Source organism: Chelmon rostratus, chromosome 18 (genome assembly GCF_017976325.1).
Source record: "Chelmon rostratus isolate fCheRos1 chromosome 18, fCheRos1.pri, whole genome shotgun sequence".
NCBI classification, from domain to species: Eukaryota; Metazoa; Chordata; class Actinopteri; order Chaetodontiformes; family Chaetodontidae; genus Chelmon; species Chelmon rostratus.
The window spans coordinates 20,803,200-20,824,653 of record NC_055675.1 but is presented as its reverse complement, the minus strand read 5'-3'; the positions used below and the strand labels follow the sequence as shown (position 1 = coordinate 20,824,653).

Sequence of the window (21,454 nt, the reverse complement as noted above, 5' to 3'; positions counted from 1 at the left end):
TCTGCCAGCCGAGCACAGAGCCCGTTCTCTCAACTAACCGTGGCACCAGTTTCATAGAAAGCACTTCTGTTTCTTCAAGTTTCAGTTTTATTATGAATAATTTGCACCAGTTTCAGTTGTGGCACCAACGTGATTGTCGTCCACCAGAAACACGATCGGGGCGCATATTTGTCAAACTTCTGAGGATGATGCCAAAAGAGTCCACTGAGGAGTGATAGTGGTCCTTTAAAAACGAAAAACTGTGACTTCTGAAAGAATAAATAACACAGTCCTTGACCAGTAATTGTCCAGAACGGGTAAACATAAGCAAACCAGACTGAAGCAGGGAGGAAAGTCTGCCGCTGGTAGAAGAAGGACTTCAGAGAAACTGATAGAAATGAAGTTTTCGTCTTGTTATCTGCAGCATCCTGTCACAGTGTGTCTGGAGCTCATGACTGAGGAAAGCAGCAGCTGCTAAAACTTGTTCGTAATGGCAGCACATGATGATGGCGGTCTCAGAAGGTGCCTGCTGGCCTCTGGACTGGATCATGACCAACATAAGAGATTTAAATCCCTCTTGTTACCATGTAGGAATCTGAACTCGTCCCTCTCAGCAGTTTGATAGATCCGCGTCCTCTGATCAGTTTGGAAGGAGAATCGCTCCTCGATGAGCCGCGGGGGGGAAGGAATCACCTTCCCTCCTCTTGATTGGTTTGTTATATTGTTCAGAGCTGCTGCGCCTCATAATCCTATAATCCTCTTTTTACAGCACCGCTGGATCCACAAAACTCAAGAGCTTGACCATGTAGGTTCCCTCTCACTGCTGATACACACCAAACACACAGGATGTAGACTCGTGTTCAGTTAGCGAGGCTGCATAAATCAGTCTGATTTCCACCATCTGTTTCGCTCGATGCGTTAGAGTGCTCGAAATGTTAAAGCACTCCGCGTGTGGTTCCTGGTTCTCGTGGCAGAGCATCGGCCGGCAGCCTCGGCCCGGCGGCCTCCCCCGCACTCCTCTCTGCTCTTACCCTGAAGCGACCCACATACAAAGTCACTCTGAAAGTTGAAATTGATGCTTCACGTCATGAGTCAGCTGGAGTAGTGGCCACATTACACTGTTCCTCCCTCTGAGGATGCTGGAGTGGTGCACGGTATATACACTTTATACAGCAGGTGGTTCTGATCCGCAGCCCTCTTCTCCTCTGCAGTGTTTTTACTCATCACAGGAAAAACTGCAGCGCTTTCAGTGTTTGACTGATCTGACTGAAGCTCTGGAAGTTAAAGATGGAGAACATGTAAACCATCTGAGCAAGCTCAGTCATAGCAGTCCAGATATTCAGACGTGAAGAACGTGTGAACTTTAACCAGAGATAGACTTTAACCCTGAATCCACACACACACACACACAGATAACGTCTCCACTGTCATGTCTCCTCCACCTTCTTGTTGTCCTGCTGTCTTTGTGTTCTTTAGAAATGACCTTCACTTGCTTCTTTATGTGTGAAACATGTTTTGAGGGAAACAAAATTGTGTTCTCTGGCTGTGATTTTTTGTTTTTGTAGCTCAGAGCAGTTATAGGTGGGGAAACTTTGTACATTCACTCAACAAAACCGCTTGAATATCGTCTGTATTTCTATTTAAATCTTACGAGGAACATATGATCCTTTTTGTTCCACATTTATTTCTCAGCTTTAGCGACTTTCCAGCAAACATCAGTCAGTTTCGACGTCCTTTAACGTCCCAGTGGTGCATAAAATACTTTACCTGAGCTCCACCTGGGCCAGCTGCAGCATTAACATGCTGTTTACCTCAGTGACATTCAAACTTTTATTTAAGCTCATTCTGCATCATCTTAAGATTTTACTATTAATTTTACTGCCGATGCTTAAAGTTCATTTTGTTAATGTTTCTCTACATTTACTTCAGGTTTTGAATGCAGTATTTTTACTTGTACTGTAGTGTATTTCCGTTGGAGTATTTCTACTCTTGCTTGAGTAAAGGATTTGAAGGCTCTCGCATCACTCAGTTCACATCCTGTTTATGTTCAGACCACTGAAACTCTTCGGTCCAGGTTCAGGAGAGATCGTGGTTTTGGTTCAGTCTTAAAAACTCAAACTTTTTCAATACTTGATCAAAACCAGGATCTTTCCTGAACCTGAACCAAAGTTTTTTCATTTTTTTGCCATTATTTTTCCCTCAAACTGAATTTTCTGTTTCAATTTAGTCATAAAGAAATCAAATTTTTACGAGTTTTTTTCCTAGAAAGTCTTTTTATTTCCTTCCTCTTAGTGTTTCTTCTCCATATATGTCCTTTGGTTTCGTCTTCCTTTCCTTCTCTTCTTCTTCCTGAAACCTTTACTTCCTTGTCCCTCATGTTATTCATCATCTGTGAGTATTTCTGCACCGTCAGTATTTTGTACATTTGGTTGTCAAAACACAACAGCTCACTAACTTTTGTCAAACTTGGATCGTCATGCATTCTAGGGAAGAAATGGCGAAGGAAATGACCGAACTTCTGGCTCGGTGGGTAGAAATCGTCCGTAAAAACACGACGTCTCTGTCTTCACTGCAAATCTCTTCACAATCGATCGAGATCGAGCACGTTTCTGATTGAAACAAGAACATGTGATGCGGAAATCCTCTTTAAGAGTCCAGCTGATTTCGTTGATGGTTGATGATTCTGATTGATGGTTAATTCCCTCAGTGATGTTGTAGGTTGCTGATTGTTTTCTTGTTTGCTTTGAACCTTTTTCTGCTGCACACTTACTTTCTCTCAGCAGAGTGAAACACCTGCTTGTTAAAAACCATTTGAGCTGCTGTTTTTTTTTTACTCCACTCCTCCAGTGCAGATGTTTTAGCCGCTCCTGAGTCTAAACCCAAACAGCAGCTGCTCCAGCGTGCACCTCCGACCTGTTCGTCACTTTATTCTTTTAGATCTGCGATCGGGAACTTCAAAATGCAACACAGATGATTTAGAGTTCAAATTCAAATCAGTTCAGGTTTTATTTGTAGAGCTCTTTCATGCAAAGGTTTGTCAGTTTGAAGTGCTTCATGTGAGAGAAGCAAAGAAAGCGCTGATGAACAAAGACACACAAAATAAATACACCAACACACCGATGTTGTTTCCTGTAATGGTGAAGTTAAACAGCCGGAGCGCTGCTGCTTCAAAAGCCTGATCAGTTTTCCTCGATGCTGCAAAGATTTGTATCTTTAAACAAAACCAAAGCTCCAGTTTAGTGTTTTTATTTCCATTTTTTTGGCGAGTAATGAACAACTAATTTGCATTTTCTCTGTCTTCTTACAACAGAAAACACAACTTTTTAGTGTTTCACCTCACTCATAATGTATATTAATGATAAAATAAATGGCGCTCTCATCCTGTCACCATCATCCATGAAGCGTTGGGTTGGGTCTCACACGTTGCCCAGTTCAGGCGGTCACTTTCAGCAGCAGCTGGTTGGTATTTAAAGGCCTGACTCGTTGAGAAACTTGAGATTAATCCACAGATATAAAGAACTTCAGCTATGAATGGAAATGTTTTTGTTTTTCAGCTGATTTAACTTGAGAATATATGAAAATGTGTTGAATATCGGCTTTTTCCTGCTCTTGTTACAAGCTGTAAACAAACCTATGACAGCATCAGAGCGGCCCCAGGTATCAAAACACCTGTCGATAAAATCAGGGCTGAGCTACAGTATTGAGGCTGGAAGCGTTTCGATTACATATTTGGTTATTAGAGCGGTTATAGATTAAAGTGAAGCTTGCAGGTGGATTTTCCCAGCAGCTCCTGGGAGTCGCAGTAAACTCGGCTCCTGTTGGTCTGCTGGAGCTGTGAGGAGGAAAGGTGACCTTTAACCTCTCAGCAGCTAAAAGCTAACCTGCACGTTCTCATCAGATTACGGCCGCCGTCTTTCCCACGCGTGTTCCTCTCAGCATCAGCGTGAATGAGCGATGTCGGCTGAAGTGATGCCAGCCTCTCCTCCTGCCTCCTCCGTTGGTGTGTCTGAGGCTAATTGGCTCCGGCCGCCTCTCGCTACGCCACAAAAGACATAACAACAGGAAGCGGGAGCAGAAGGTGACTGCAGCGCTCAGCCGCTTAGCTCGCCGCCAAAGCCGACATGCGCTTCTGGGAACACGGTGCGGCCGTCCAGGTCCGAGGTCAGCCCCCGCTAATCATAAAACACGGAGCCACCCAATAGGATTAGAGAACCAGCGCGGCTCCGCCTCCAACTTCCCGGTGTTCTAAAAAGGGCAAATCCTGGTCACGGATTAATCAGGCCTGTCAGCGGCGCCACGAGGAGCGAGCAGCATGCCAACGGCACGGCCCACAGCTGGAGAGGAGCTGTACGCTTTACGCTGCCATTTATAATTCAGCCCAGTGAGCTGCCATCCACAGCAGCTCCACGCCGCCCTACCAGCGGCGCTTTCTGACTTCCTGGCAACTGACACAGCATGCATTTTAATGATGTCACTCTCAAACCCTCCATGGCTCTATTGTAGCACTCTGTCTCTTTCCCTTTAACAACGACGCTGCTGATCTGACCCCCCCCCTTCTGTCCTCGCTTTCACCTCAACAACGAACCCGTAGCTGCAACAAACCACTGACCTGCTTCTGATGCAGTAATTCTTACTGTTACTCTGACGACTGGTAGGTGGGTGGAGTTTACTAACAGGTGAATCAGGTACCTTTTAGACTTCTCCGACTGGTCTGTAAACATCATTCAATGAAACATTTTAAAGAAATCCATCATCAGTCTTCATAAAAAGCTGTTTTTGGGGTTTCTGTTTATTCTCGAGGATATTTGAGTGCACGCGGTAAATAACAAATATTTTTTGGCATTCATCATCATCAGGCGTACTCACAGAAACTGCCAGTCCTCTATCTCACCTGTCCGTCTCAGGAAATGTGCAGAAAACCCTCAGTGCAGAATCATTTGTACTTTTTAGAAACACTGATGAAGGAGAAGCTCTATGAGAAAATGCACTGAGCCGTGAAAGCTGATGCCACAGAAGCGAACTCTGAAGCGCAGCAGCTGGACTAAAAATCTGAAAATATATTACAGCTGCAGCTGGGAGCTTTGATGAGTAGTGTTTGAAGGAGTCAGGAGGTGAAGTAAATCACATCAACTGTTTATTCTCGTTATCATTTGTACTCTGTAAACTCCACCCATCAAGTTCCTCTTCTCGAGTTAATACTGCACATTACTTGCAAATCCTTTTTGACCCAGACTGAAGCGAATAACCCCGCCCGGCCGGTATCCCACAGTTCACTGCTGTGGGGCTTTGTCGCTGACTTCCTGCGCCCTTCTTGTCTGTTTCCCGTATCAGAGGTCCACAGGTCCAAGCCTCCAAGGCCGCTGCCGGGGCCAAGAAGTACGAGCTGAGCAAGTGGAAGTACGCTGAGCTGCGGGACGCCATCAATACCTCATGTGGTGAGTGTTATTGTCAGTTTGTCACACAGAATACGACATGTTGATGCACTGCAGTATATTCCCCCTAAACACAGGGGGTACTGGCCAACAGGGCGGCGCTGGATTTTATCCCAAACACTGGAAAACGCTGCAATAAAGTATCTCCTCATGACCTTTTCTAGCTCCACCATCAGGTCCAGACTGTCTCCTGACAAACTGTTTGGTTAATGCCTGCCGTGTATGTTCTTGATCCTCTGAGGATGAATCCAGATGTGCGGTTCCTGTAGCGCCACCATTAGGTCGTAGTTCCCACTTGAAATATCAAAATCTGATGGGCATACAGCCGTCGGATTTATTCAGCAAATGCATGCTCCCCAGAGGATGAACCCTTTGATTCTGGACAAATCCTGAACGTTCGTCAAGCACCACCCTCGAGTGAAAATGACAATACGATGTCAGACCCAACAGGAAGAAACATACTGATCCCACATCCAGTGTTGATCACAGTCCAGCTCCATGGAGGATGAACCACTGATCCCTTGATCCTTTAGCAGCACTGTTAGAACAAACCTGACATTTTTCTGTCTCTGAGAAGATCTTTAGCCTCATTTCCACCAAATGGACAGCTTTGACAGAAATGTCTGCCGCGGCTCAGTTTCCACACCACTTACTTTTATTTTTGTAAACTCTGCCTCACTTTATGACCACTTCGCTCATGTGGGGAGTGAATTGCTGGTCAAGCAGAACAGAGAACAACTCTTTTAACAAGACCCGTCATGATGATACCACAGTCGAACTGTGTGTGGTGCTTTGTCAAACAAAGCGATGATACCCGATGCCTCATGATGAACAGATCAGAGTGCTGCAAGCTGCTCGACCTTTACACTGATATTTAAAAAGTAGGAGACGATCCAATCCAGGACGGTCAGTGTTAGCTGCTTCGTGTAGCTGCTACAGGTAGAAGTGTACCCGACTCTTCATCTTCAGGATTGTTTTGACAAAAAACGAAATAGTCGGCCATTGAGCAGCAACGATTCCATGGTCTCACAGTCAGTTTGACGAATGAACTTTAATGTTTGGTGTTTGCAAACACTTCAGTGTTAAAATGAGCGCTCCAGTAGGACGATGCTGTGGGCGACAGATTCATCGCATCACAGTGTTTGATATGCAGGAAATATGAACTTATCCAGCAGATCAATCCTGGGCATTACTGCAGAATTATGGTTCGTTCTGACATTCATCAGGATGAATAATCACTTTGGATCAGATCTAGCGCCATCGTCAGGTCAAAGTGTCCAGATCTCTCGTTTAGAACTAAATAGTCCATTTAGTTTTTGTACAGCTTTAGAGATGCCGGTGTGCAGATCTTGGTACCTTTGGACAGAGCCAGGCTAGCTGTTTCCCTCTGTTTCCAGTCTCTATGCTAAGCTACGCTAACCAGCTGCCGGCTACAGCTTCATGTTTGTTGCACGGATGTCAAACTGTTAAACTATTGCTTTAAAGGTATAAAATGTGAGATTTTCACTGATGTTTCCAAAAAATGCTCACTCAGAGAGAAATCTGTAATTGATTCAAGGTAACGGTGCGTTTAATTTCTGTCGCTGTAACTTCTGGAGAAACGCCAGATGACGCGATGAAGTTGGCGAATGTGACTAATCGTAATGTGAATAACTTTATGCTCCCTCGTCCACCAACATGATTTGTGCCTGAGTCACGTCAGATAGATTTTCATCCAACAGTGAAGACAACAACTCCCATGATTCCACGCTACTTCATGATGTCATCAAACTGCTTCTTCTGAAGTCATTGTTCTGAGTGAGCAGCAGAAATTACATACCGTGCATTAGTAATATTATTAATGTAGTACTTTTAACTATTTTTATTGATACTTTTACTTAATTGAAAGATGTAAATAAATGCATCCATTCACATTTGGACGAAATAAACAACATTTCAGCATAAAGGAGGTCAAAGGTCAGAACGGCAGCACCCTGACATTCCTGCCTCTCTGGACTGATTGTGATTAAATGCCGGTAGAGGAACGAGTGAAGGGGGAGAACACGTTTTCTTCTCACGATGCTGAGTCTAACCGGAGAGCCCACCGGTCCTCATCCTCGCAGCAGGAAGCGCGGCTTCCCACAATCGAACGCATGTAGAACAATGAGTCGGTTAGCTGTTAACAGGCCGCTCACCTTGCCTCCCAGACGGAGCGGGAGATTGAATACTGATGCGATCACGTCCGCCGCTCACGCTGATCTACGGAATAACAGGCCAGCATAACAGAGTGACGAGGGCTGTTGACACCTGCCACGCTCTGCTTTATTGTGCAGTGATTTCAGCTCTGCACAGTAAATGGAAGTTGTTTTTTTTTTTTTCACCGTTCGTCTGCCTCCAAAGTATTTTTGTTCAGTTGCCGTTACCTAAGCACTTAGTGTGCATTAAGCATCTCATTGCACACTGTTGGCCCTCGCGCTTTGGATGATAAATTGAATGTTTTTTTTCTTTTTACCACAATTTATCTGAATCATCCTGATGAAATGTGTTATCTTAATGCTGCGGGCTGTGTAAAATGTCTTTTGTCTGTCTGTGTGTGTGTGTGTGTGTGTGCGTGTCCTCACACACACTGTATTCATGTCTGTAAAGATATTAATGAACGTGGCAGTTCGGAGGTGAAATTAACAAAAGTTAATGTTTCTTTTGATAAAAGTTTAACAGTTTATCACTGTGGTTTTAATTATTATCAAATGTGCAAACAAGCTTCTGGTTCAGTGAAGGGAAATCTTATTGTTACAGCACAGAGAGATAGTATTTATAAAATATGTCCACATATATTTGAGTTTAGGAGATAAATAAACCCAGACTGGTGTGAGGCTGATATTTAGTTTACTTTCACAATAACCAACAGCTCTTAATAAGCAGACATTATTTTAATAGACATTAACAGCAGGTTTTGCAGGTGAAAGTAGCTGAAGATTTGCTTGCTCAGCGTTTTGTTGGTGCTGACGTCACCGATGTGTCTCCTCCAGACATCGAGCTGCTGGCCGCCTGCAGAGAGGAGTTCCACCGCCGGCTCAAAGTTTACCACGCCTGGAAGTCAAAGAACAAGAAAAGAAACACGGAGACGGACCAGCGGGCGCCGAAATCCGTCACAGACTACGGTACGACTTTCCAACACATTACAGCACTGCGAGGCTTTTTAAAGAGGAGTTAGTGTGTTGTTGTTTTATTATTTGATATTCGTCTGGTTTTCCAACAGCGAGATGCTGTTCAAGCTGCATTCACAGTGCAAATACAGGCCTCTCAGTAACTGGATATAATTTTTCTGTTTCGTGTTCACAATCCTGCTTGAAAATCTTGAAAAATTTGGAGATCACAGCAAGATTTTAAAATTGAGACAAACAGTCCAGATCAGACACTCAAAGCTCCGTGTGGAGTTACCAGTAAAAGTGGACAGAGGCATGGAGGCCGACTCGTTTCTTTCTTTCTTCATAAATCTCAGTCATTGTGCCAGAAATGGATGGAACACATGACGCCACATCAGTGACATTCTCACATCGGTTGGCCGCTAATTATCAGATTCTTCCACTTATTTTTCACTTCGCGCTCATGTCGCTCGTGTTTGTGAAGTTTCCACGAAGAAGAACTGAGTGGCCAGAACATCCAGCATTAAAGCTGACCATAGTAAGAACGCTGCATTTTAACGTGACCTTTGAACTTTGTTCCTTCTTACACTTAATGAGCCTCGCGGTGCGTTCAGGGTCACTGACGGTCCGTCGTGTCCAGGCCGTGTTCAAACACGTGGAACAAATGGACTCTCACCTCTCCGCCGCCGTCGCCTCGTCTCCCTGTGCCACACGCCGAGTTGTCATGACGACAGAGAGCTCTTACCGCGAGCCGTCGATCGCGCGCTCTGCTCTGACTACCGATTGGACCGCGAGACCCACACATCCACTCACACCCCTCGTCCTCCACATGAGAGTCGGAGCTGCGTCCCGCTGACGCTCGGCCTCACGGATACACACAGCTTTAAGGAGAGTCCCGGCTCCGTGGGTGAAGGCAGGTGACGGGTGAACACCTCCGCCACAGACCTTCCAGAGAAGTCTGTCATCAATTATTAAATAACCACCATCAGTCTGAAAAATACTGCACTTTAGTGAAATTTCTCTCAGGTATTTGTTACCCATCGTCACCTCTGATGACACTGTGAGCAGTTCAGGATCTACTGGAAAACTACGAGAAATGTAAAGAAAGAGCATCAGTAATTTAAGTCAGGACGAAGGATTCAGCTTCATTAAATAACACAACAAAAAGGCCTTGAATCCTAACTAACAGGTGAGCACACAGGAAATATTAAACCCACAACACGTTGGTCCGTCTCTCAGTACGGTCTGACTTCCTGTCTGTGGCTCTCAGCTTCAACCTCATTGGTTCCTACTGGATGTTTAAAACCAGCTCACAAAGACGTCGTTTGATTTCCTCAAACAGCTGCTCGCCATAGTTTTTATCAAACAGGCTTTGATGCACACACACACACACACACTCTGGTTTTGGTCTTTTCTTTTGATGACAAAAAGAAAGAAATATCACCAGACTCGTTTTTTAAAGTCTTTACTGAGCTCTTGTATCATTTTCAGGAATTTGCTGCTTAATTTTCTTTAATATATTTACACACTGTGATGTCCTTTATTCGCTCTAAAGAATTTACTGAAGGATAATAATCTCGTAAATGGAAAAACACGAGACTTTTCATTCATTCCTCTCCCTCTTTTCATCATCTTGTCATCATATCTGAACACATCCCACTAATACACATCAGATAGAAGGTTAGTGATGATGAAGAGCGTTAGCAGCCACATTAAGCTCAGTTATCATCATGTATCAACAGTGTTCTCTCTCTCTGGTTCATTATTTGTTGTCATGTCTTTAAAAAACATCGCACTTGTTTCACTGTTGCTGCTGTGTTGCATCACTTCCTGCAGTGTTCGTCCGTGTAACCTGGCATGTTTACTTTCAGATCATGCACCTCCTGTGAAAAAAGCATGTAAGTGGTCCTTCAGTGTGTAACGCTACTAACCGCAGAGCTGCAACCCCCTTATTAACCCCCCGCCCGCAAAACGCGCTCCAGGTCTGCTCCTAGCCGGGGTTTGTGCTTTGTGCTGCTCGGTTTGATGGAGAAGTTTCCCTTTCGGTGGAGGCGGAGGAAGGTGGATGGGTTTCCGTGGCAACCGCTGCCTCTATTGAGACGTGCACGGAGGAGATTATTTGAACGATTGCGAGGCGCCGTTTCGTCTTTATGACCGGTGCACCGGTGCCAGCTCTCGCCCGTTTCGCGAGGCGCCTCCCAGACAGCTATGAGGGTTTGGTGAAGAGCCGAGGTAATTCCTCCGAGCTCTTAAGGCTGCTGTTATTGATACTCCCACACGGAGAAACTCTCATGGAGGAAAGGGAGAGACAGAAGGCTTTCAGGGCAGTTTGCCTGGGTTGTGTTTGGCGGCAGATGATAGCATCACGTTTTGCGGGAGCGTGACGGGAGGAAAAGGCCGCCGCGCCCGCTGATTGGCTGAGGGATGTTGTAAAAGGTGTCGCCGCTCAAGCAGACGCTTCACTCCATTCACTCCCGACTTAATGAAGATTTTAAGATACGCAGCAGCTCATTCAGGAGAGGCATCCAGTACGAGCATCAGACCGGAGCTGATGAGGGTTAATTTTAAGGCTAAGCTGTTAGTCGACTAAATCTGCTGACGTTAATGTTTGAATCTGATCATTTTCTTCCTAAAACACACGTTTCATCCAGAAGTCTGTCGTCTTCTTTTAGAAAGATTGTTAAGGCCATCTGGGACTCTTAAACCCTCGATTGAAACCCAGACTAGTTAAGTTATTTAAAGGGTCAGTTCACCCAAACACATTCAGCCACTCAAGCTGTACAAGTGACGCCCAAGTTAAGTGAAGGTTTTGTTTTGGCTGCATTGTTTTCATTTCAAACTACATTTTAAAACCTCGTCATCGGCGCCGAGGCCTGGTCACACCTGACAGCAGCTGTGAAGGTAACACGTGACAATGAGCATGTTCGCTAGCTCAGCTGCTAACAGGAGAATAAGTTCAGAGTTAGATTGAACCTGGTGCTGGTACACAGGAGGTCAGTGCAACACAGCGAAGGCGATTCAGGGTTCGGACTCTCTGTCTCTTTGAAGGTCAGCGCTGTTCAGACAGTTTTCATGTCGAATGGTTTATTTTGCTGTTTTCATCGTGTTTGGAGAAGCTGTGGTCCAGATGTTTGCACTGACGTCTGTGGATTAGCTACAGTAGCTGTTGAGTTTTTCTGTACAACGGCAGCTTTGAGTGCAGACGTGTTATCAGGCCTGTTCTCTGCTGACTAACCGACAGAAACCTCAGCTCACATATTTCCCTCCGGAGCGAAGCCCGGAGCTTTGGGTGTTTCAGTTGGAAGCGGGCGTCGGTGTTTGCCGGTCTTTATCTGCACCGACAGGTCACAGATCCACTTTGTTTTCGTCAGCCTTGAAACCTGAATGCGGCTCTCGACCCGTCAATGAGTCACTAAAAGAACGGCAGCGGTACAACAAACAGTAATCAAGCAGCTGAGAGTATCCGGCCGGGAGTTAAGTTCAAGAGCCTCTCGGAGGAATATTCTGCATTTCTGCTGCTTTCTCTAAACAAACGGGCCTGATTTTTTTTGTTGACGTTTTGAGGATCTGTTTTTCTCTCTGACTCGTTGGTATGTGGAGGTGAAGTCAGAGCATTTGCTGGTGTCCTTCTCTTTCAGCCTCTCGTCTTTAGGAAGGTGGTGCGAGGGCGCCATGTCGCTGGTGAAACAGTGTTCAGACGCTGCAAAGAGTCATTTTAACAAGGCGTTGAAATCTTGGATTCAGTTTGGATTAAGTTTCTTTAAACAAACTGTGGCCTAACAATGTGAAGCGCTCTGGAAACAAGGGATATTTCCTGACTTTAAAACTGAATACGAGACAAAATGACTTATTAAACTGAACATTTTTGCAGACGTCTGATTCAACAAGCTGCAGCTCGAGTCTCTTTATGGCGTAGAGAAGCTTCTTCAGTCTCTGTAGATCCACTTTCTCTCTGTAGGACCTCGCAAATAATGGATGCTGATGTGATATGTGCAAATCCCTCCATGAACCTGCCTCGCTTCATGACTCCCCCCTCTGTCATCAGCACCGCCGACCCTCCTCTAACAGCAGGACTCACTGACTGCACCCAAACATGGACACCAGGGCACTAGCTTGTTATTCAAACCTGATCTGAGAACAGCACAGCAGGGCTTAATGTTTACATGCAGTGAGTGAGAGGAAACGTACCCACTGAACGTACGTTAAAGAGAATATCAGGGTCCTTTAAGTCTCAACCAGTTTGGGCTTCTTTGCTCCATGTTTGTTTTGTCATGTCACTTGGCTCTGTTCCAGTGAATCCGCCTGTGTGTTAACAACTTCAGGATAAATGGTTATCACATCATCACAAGGATTATCACAGAGAGGAGATGCTGTTAAATCCCTCAAATGTTGTTTTTCTGTGTTCGAGCGGCACAAACTAAACTCTGTTGATCCATTATGTTGCACTGGCAGCAGAAATCTCAGAGACAGATATCTGGCCCATTGTTATTGTCGGCGCCGTAGTGATGCTGAATAAATGGGAATGTAGCCTAAACTATCTCATACGTGGATGAACTTCCCCTTTAAAGACATTTTGGGAAAATATGCTTATTAGCTACCTGCTGGTGAGTTATATGGGAAGAATGATGCCACACGTCTGTTCACTGAATCTGAAGCTGCAGCAGGCGGCCGCTTAGCTTAGCTTAGCGCAAAGACTGGAAACCTGTAGCCTGGCTCTGTCCAAAGCTCAGAAATAGCTGACACCTATTAACACATGATAGCTCGTTTGTGAGGTTGCCAGGCAACCAATCCAGTAAAAGAAATAGTCCTGCAAACAGAATTAGCTTTTTCACTTTGGATTTTCTTTATTACAGATAAAACAAACGAGGTTCAGCTTGTTCATTACTGAGCGATAACGGGGCTATCTGTGGACGGAGCCAGGCTGTTTCTGCATTTCCAGCCATTATTCTAAGCTAAGCTAACTAGCTACTGGCTTTGAATTTACTAGAACTAACTTGTATGGCTAATTACAGGGTTTTTTTTTTTTTAAGGATATGTGTACATTTTGACTCGCATCTCTGAGGTTTTCTTTTCCAAACTTAACTTTTGAGCATCTTCTCAGCTTTTAAAACTGTATCTCATGGAAAGTCTTTTTCTTCTTAAACTGTTTTAATTCATGGATTTTTAATGTATAATCAAACCAGCTGACAATGAAGCACAGGGACACATTAATGAGACACTTTGATGATGTTGGACATCTGTCTGTTAATACACAGGTTGATAAACAGGAATAAGGCTGTTGCTATGTACATTTTGACCATCTTTCCCATCAACTGACCCCAGGCTGCATGTAAACATGGTCGCTGGCTCCTGATTGGTTGCCATCATCTGTGGAAGACACCTAAATTTTTTCCCATCCAACCAACAGCCCAGCAGAACCCAGCCCCGCCCATCCCGGCCCGGCAGTACGAGGTGGCCATGAACCGGCAACAGCGCTACTTCCGAATCCCGTTTATCCGGCCGGGCGACCAGTACAAAGACCCCCAGAACAAGAAGAAGGGCTGGTGGTACGCTCACTTCGACGGGCCCTGGATCGCCAGGCAGATGGAGCTGCATCCAGATAAACACCCCATCCTGCTGGTGGCAGGTCAGTACAACTCAAAGATGTGATGGAAGGAGAGGAGGAGGAGGGGGTGTGGTGAAGACAGGGTGAGGAGGCTAGTGCTTTCTGCCAGTTATCACTGGATTAGCAAAATATTAACTGCAGCTAATGAGAAACTTGTGAAAATCAGAACTGCAAAAAAGGGCTAAATCTGATGGCTGTATAATAAATGATATCATTCTAGAAGATTGAGGCTAATGCTGTTCACCTGTTGTTGCTGGCAGTTTAGCACATTGCTAGCTGCAGATAGCTAGCTAACAACAGAACCCAGCAAACGGGTCAAGTATGCAGTCTCAGTAGATGTGTCAGTCCAGAACAGGGCTTTTTCCTTGGCTGTAACCTGAATAATAATGTTGTTAGCTAATGGTATGCTAACTGTTTGGAAGTGACGCTAACCTATTACAGTGGGTAACTTGTTAGCCAGGTGTGCTAACCTGAGCAGCTTGTGTTAGTACTCTTGTGTTTGTGGTTTACTGGTGGTAGGTACTGGAAGATGTAGTGATAGATGGAAGAGATGAAGGACAGACAGAAGAATAATGTGGATTAAGAGAGGAGGCATTGAGGGAAGGAAATGGAGGGAGGAAAGAAGGATGGAGGCTTGAAGGACAGACAGAGTGCAGCAAAATCGATGAGTCGATACTCAGACACGGACAGAAACAGAAGAAATCAAAAGTGACACTTAATTGGCCGGTTTCAATAAACGCTCAGGTATTTGACTTTGTGACAGAGCAGCAGATTCATCATCATCATCATCATCATCTCTGATTATAATGCACAGTCAGGTCGTTCTCTGCCTGCCAGCTATAAAGAATAAGAGGCCTTTATTTTTTAGGAGTCCCGTGTTGGACGTCCGACACGAATCATCGAGCAGGATTTGAGTTCAGCTCTCATCAGAACATGACTGTGAGGAATGTGCAGCATACACCGACTCGCGTCACATGACTTTACTTTATACGTAGAGCAAAGAGTTCAGGACATTATGTTCTTAGAGACATTTTATTCCGTTTTTCTTCTTCTAGGCAGTTTTATAACCCCTGCTACAAATACAAAGAAAAAATCCATCATGAATTTCAGACTTATTGTTTCATTATTTACATTAATTTTTTTTTCCCCCCTGTATATGAGCATGTTTGGTAAGTCAGGATGTTGTTAGCCTAGCTTAGCATAAAGATTGGAAGCAGAGGGAAACAGCTAGCCTGTCTCTGTCCAGCATGAAAAACAACAGCGGCCATTGATTACATAACATTAACATCTGTAGTTTGTTTAATCTGCACACAAACAGAAATGTAAAAACAAATTGATGTTTAACTATTAATTGTTGAACATGTAAATTATGTGCTTAGCTTAGTTTAGCTTACCACATAGACTGGAAGAAAAGGAAAACAGCTAGCCTGCTGTGTCCAAAGTTCAACCACCACCAACTTCAAAACTCATTTAGATCTAGTTTGTTTAATCTGTACAAAAACAGACATGTAAAGATGAGACTTTATGGTTTTACACATTGGAACTACCTCTGAACAAACCACAAACAAGCTGTGCACAGTCGCCACACCTGGATTTTATTTGCTAGTAAATCATTAAACCACAACATTTCTGTGTGTGTGCACATTAAACCACGTTGTTACATGTGAGCTTTAGACGTGTTTGTAGGTGTATTTTTCAACCTGAGAAAGCCTGGCTAGCTGTTTTCCCCGTTTCTGTCTTTATGCTAAGCTAAGATAATCACATCCTGACTTCACATCTGTACTTAATGCTCAGATTGATGTTGATTTTCTAATTTTTAGTAGAAAGTAAATTTCCCAAAATACAAAACTATTCCTTTAATATCTGGGCAGGTAGGGAAATCACTTGAACTATATTGTACAATGTTTTTTAAATGCTTCAGTTTTCATTTATTTTATCACTAATTACCATCTCCATGTTGTACACAGGCAGTTAACGTATTGTTAGAATCACAGCTATTATTAGGTATAACAACACACAAATGCATAAATCCCAATCCCCCCCCCCCCGACAGATGAAAGCACCTGCTCGGGTGTTAACAGCGTTTGTGCCGCAACAAGCTGTAAAATCACAGATTGTATCAAATGACGAGCGCAAACACGACACTAAAAGAAAAAAAAACAAGTTGTTTTGTTTACCCATCTGCCTCAGCATATGTGTGTGTTGATGAGTTAAACCCTCACGACTCCTACCAGCGTTTTCCCCCCCGACTTTATTTCACTTGGAGGATTAAAGTCGTCTGTGGGTTGAGGAATGATTCTGAGTTCTGGGTTTATGAAACCGTGCCGCCGCACGTTGAGTGGTTTAAAACCTGTGTGGTCGTCAATCAGAAAGCAGCTCATATTGTAGTGAAATAGTTGGTATTTTAGAGCCGCAGTTCACAGACAGCAGCGGTCTGTGGCTGAGTAACCACTTCGTATAACATTTGGCTAACACACTGCTGGAACTTGTTATTGCCTTTACAGCTGCAGATGTAGTGCCTTATACTGGCTGAATGTAAATTGCCACAGTTGAATGTGTTCAGAGAATGAAAGATGAAGCCTGCTGAAGCTCAGTTCTGCCTGTTTCTACAGCTTTGATTCAGGATACAACAGCTAAGTCCAGGATTCACCATCCAAATCAGCCGTTTAAGGGCCATTCAGTAACCTGTGGCTTCAGATATTTACACAATAAACCAATTTCATTTCATTTGGTCGTCTTCCTGTTACACTGTTAGTTAAGATAAAATTGTATTTATCAACTTAACTGCAACATCATTTGAACACAGTATGACTGATTTGCTATAACTTTTTTTCCTGTGCTAGTAGCAGCTGTTAAGATGTTTGCAAGTTATAGTCTTAAATTAAATATCTCAATATATCACACATTAACATCTAACTTTTAGCCTGCTAATTTCAGCATATTAACATCCTAAATGCAAGCGTGAACTCTCTCATTATGCTACATTTACAGTAAGAATATGTTAAATTTAGCATGTTAGCATATCTGGTCATGTTAGAATATTTGGAAATGTTGTATCAAAGATGCTAATATGTTACCAGGCTAACATTTACTTCAGGCTGTTAATGTCACCATGTAAACACGCTAAAATCTTGAATCATGTTTTGGTCTCACAGGAAAGGACGACATGGAGATGTGCGAGCTGAGCCTGGAGGAGACGGGCCTGTCGAGGAAGCGGGGAGCCGAGATCCTCCCGCGGCAGTTCGAGGAGATCTGGGAGCGCTGCGGCGGGATCCAGTACCTCCGCAGCGCCATCGAGAGCCGGCAGGCGCGACCCACCTACGCCACGGCCATGCTGCAGAGCAAGTTCAACTGACGGAGCCCGGGGCTTCTCACTGCAAACAAAGGGACAAACGCACCAGCTACCTAACCGATGGCGTCTGAGCGTACCGCACCTGGTTCTGACCGGCGTTCACGTGAACAGCGATTCTTCTCAACTGTCCTTTTGTTTTTCTCCTGGTGTCGTCTTTTTTTTTTTTTGTTCTTGCTGGCTTTCAGTTCCTGGAAGGGGGGCCGAGGGCAGGGAAGTTTTGCGGTGAACCCTATGCAGAAAAATCATACTAAATTACCACATCCAGATGTTTTCCAAGGAATTCTGTTCTCTGTAACATTTCAAGTCTAACTACGAGGCCTTAATACTACTTTAACAGGGTTTAATCGCCAGAAGTAGGACTTCTTTTTCTTTAGTTCAAAGCTGCCTCCCCAAACAAGAAAACTTAATTCCTTTGTAATCATGCATTCCTGATTATGACACTGAAGTCTCACTGGTGTGTCGCTTCCATCTTAACAGCTAGCTGGTGATCCCTCTCCGACTTCAAACCTGCTGTTTACATTGTCTTCGTGTGGTTCTCGCAGGGCAACACACACTCGCACAAGGAGCTGTCGGTTCTCACCGTGACGCGGAGCTGCATGAGTGTCGGATTGTTCCTCGTGACCGCGCTCATGATTAACTCAAATATTAGCTAATACTTTTTTATTTTACCTTTTGTCTTTCCAACCGAATGTAACTCGAGACCTCGTTGATCTGTTCCTGTAGTGATTCCACTTCTCTTCTCATTGCGTGTGATTAATGTGTAAAGCTAATGAGAACGGTCCAAAAACGTTGAGACCAAACCTCGCTCTATACAAGAAACCCGTCGTTGGGTGTTTTTTTTTTGTTTGTTTTTTTTTTGGCAGTAATTCAGCTCAGTGATTCGTTTTTGTCTGCGTTTATCAAGCGAAGCAGAAAATGTGAAATAATTATGCAAAAGCTGAGATGCAACTCCTCTTGTGCTGTTTGAGACCAGATCAGCGCTGCAAAAAATACTCATTCATACCATCTTTATTCTTCAAATTTGATCTTTTTACAGGGGAACATAATTTGCCAATGCAGTGATTCCCAAGGCAGTTTCACATGTTTCATCGACGTTATCATTGATTCCAAAAAATGTCGGGTTGGATTTGTCTGCCGTGTGAGAAGCTATCGAGCACGTCTTTAACTCTGTACGATGCACTGGTACTCCGCCGTGAACTGGAACACTGAATATTTTCAAGTACAGCAGCCGACTGATATTCCAACTGGAATGTAAACGCTTATTTTTGAAAGAACAGTTTCTACTTCAGTGGCTCGGGCTCGTGAGATTGTCAAGAGAAGCAATAAGTCACACAAACTAAGCTAAGAGAAAAAAAAACGGCCTCTTACATGAACAGTTTTAAGACAATCTTCTGCGATGTTACACCTCCTCTACTCACCTGTTGCCAAGTCTGTTCCTGAGCTTTCTATCTTTCTCTTCTCTGCACAACTAAAAGGTGATTTAGATTGTCTGAAAGCATGAAGATCTGTCCTTTGCAAAGTATCTGATTCCGTTGTACAAATGGCATTAACATGCAGGGAAAAGCAGGCTTGAAATGAATGAATGAATGAATGAATGCAGAGATACACTGAAGGTCTGACAGCGACAGCAAAGACAGAGTTTGATTCACGGGTCAAAAGACGTCTCACCTAAAAGTGTCTGGGTTACAATTCTTTACATATCCCAGTAACTATTTTAAAATATGAAGCTGAAATTCATAAAAACACGTTTTAAAGAAATTCTGCCCAATGTAAAGCTACATGTCTTACAAAACAAATTGTCTTAACCAAATTTAGCCAGTTCTGAGATGTCTTCACGTCTTTTGACCTGTCAATCACCAAATCTGTGTTTACGGCGTCGTCGGTCTGACGGAACAGATCGGTCTATTTCCTCCTGAGCCGATTTATCCTGTTCTGTGAACGCTGTGAACAGGCTGCACAGCAGCGCTGTGGCTCAACAGGCGGCGTGAAAAACAGGATAACTCAGCCTCAGATCGTTTTCTAAGTTAATCAGTTCCAGAAAACTGTCCAGTTCTTGATTATCTGTAGCTGAATTAATCTGCTGTGTATTCTGGTATGAAGCTCTGTGAGTGTTCTGTCACTTCTCAGACGTGCCGCCTTTAATCGCCATCCAATTCTGGTGTATTTTTGTGAGCTTCGAGGCCGACCGTCATCGTCCCTGTGATCGTCTTCAGGTGATAGAAAACTGACCAACAGCCTTTTCTGAACAACAGAACGACTTCTCGGCAGTTAACTGTGACTGAAGATCACTGCAGACGCACTCCCTCACCTCCAAATGAAACGTCTTCACCTGCTTCGTTTTTCTCCTGCTGGTTTTAGTTCAGCCATTTCCTGCTTCTGATGCTGCCTGTAACATCACATACAGTAACAAGGACTTTAGACAAACTCTTTAAATTAGATCAGCTCAGGCCTGAACTGGATTTTTAACATAAGTCAAGTTTGGTTTAAATGTGAGTATCTAATTCAAAATGCCTTCAGGTTTCATACAAAGTTAGAGAGCTGTTTAAAAGCATGTTAATGCCGAGTCTGAACCTGAGACTCCACCGGGCACCGCTGCGAAACGTCCTGTCCACACGGCTTCATACCCATTTTCCTTTGATGTTTGTGCTTCTACCACGGCTGAAGTAGGCTCTGTAGTGAAATGGTTATTTCGGGAGTCGTCACAGGATGTTTGCCTTTCCTGTGTCTGACTTCCCGCCTGGCTTGATCTGCTCTGTGCAGCTTGACGTGGCTCAAGAAACAGGTCAGGCACGTATTTTCGGCCACTTCAGGTGGAATCAAAATCATTGTCCGGAAAGGTCGCGACCCGGCCGCGCCCGGTGGCATCTGCAGGTGAAGGATCCTCATCCTGTGCTTTGCCCTCGATTTAGACTTCAGTGTTAATGTTTCATGACCTTGAAACATTTCCTCAAATGTGCAAGAAACTGTCCTGCCTTCATTACGACCCGTCTCTCTCCACACACTACAATCATTCCTGGGGAAGCACTGCCTTTGTCCACTGTCGTTTTTCTAACGCTGATCTCTCTAACAGATGAATAAATGCATTCCATGTTTCACTCACCTCTCTGCTCTTTCTTTACTTCAGTTTGGTGTCATGAACAATACCTGCAAAATGCCTTATCAAGACACGAAGAGCATGACGTCTCTTATTCAACACAGTTTGTATTTTTTAACTATTGACAACATTTAACACTTCAAATAAGAAAAGTCCAAATTACAGGGTTTTTTTCGCAAAAGCAGCAACAAACTCAGTAGATCTGTTGAATCAAAGAAAATAACAGTGGTTGTCTATTTACATGAACTGTACAAGAGAACATGATGACGATTAGAGATCTACAACTGACAAACTGGTTGAATTTGCAGAAAAATATTGATCCTGGTTGTTCCTGAAAGGAGAAACACCGTTTTCAGTCTGTTCAAAGAGAAGCTGCTGAAGCTGAAAGTGTAATTTCAGTGAAATAATCATTTTTAACACAGTTTCCAAGCTCAAGAATGAACTTTCACGTTTAAGAAATAGCGTAAATTTGATTCACTATGTGAGCCACAGCTTTGAAAGCCGATATCGCTCCAGGTTTTGTGGCCAAGGCTGAAATTAGCATTCAGCCAGGGGTGGGGAACCTCCAACCTCCAGGCCACAAGACTGTTTGATCGAGTAATGGCTTCTTTTCAGCGATAAATATATAAATATACTACTGCCTTTTACCGAGTGGTTCCTGAATGCAACACACACAGAGAGGTTGCTACTACGTCAATAAATCATAGATGTGGACTGGCGTGCTTTTTTTTTTGTTGACGTAAAAGGCCAGCCAGTCTAAGTTTGTTTGTGGGGACAAGCTCTCAAGTCATTACGGCTGCAAACATGCCAAACTGGATGAGCTGCAGGACAAATGCTTGGATAAAGTTAATGCTGTTCGGCAGAGTT

The 21,454-nt window shown here is 43.9% G+C and overlaps 1 protein-coding gene across 4 annotated transcripts in view; it reads left to right on the top strand.

Moving 5' to 3' along the window:
* Window positions 1–17,654, top strand: part of myo6a (myosin VIa) — a 134,091-nt gene extending 116,437 nt beyond the window's left edge. For 2 of the 4 annotated variants that reach the window (XM_041958169.1, XM_041958167.1), the window contains 5 exons: window positions 5,311–5,414; window positions 8,420–8,551; window positions 10,408–10,434; window positions 13,944–14,162; window positions 17,297–17,654. In XM_041958169.1, the coding sequence (XP_041814103.1) occupies window positions 5,311–5,414; window positions 8,420–8,551; window positions 10,408–10,434; window positions 13,944–14,162; window positions 17,297–17,496 (682 nt within the window). In that variant the 3' untranslated portion in view covers window positions 17,497–17,654. The remainder of the gene's footprint in view (window positions 1–5,310; window positions 5,415–8,419; window positions 8,552–10,407; window positions 10,435–13,943; window positions 14,163–17,296) is intronic. The other 2 variants (XM_041958170.1, XM_041958168.1) reach the window with 1 other exon arrangement.
* The last annotated feature ends 3,800 nt before the right edge of the window (window positions 17,655–21,454 follow it).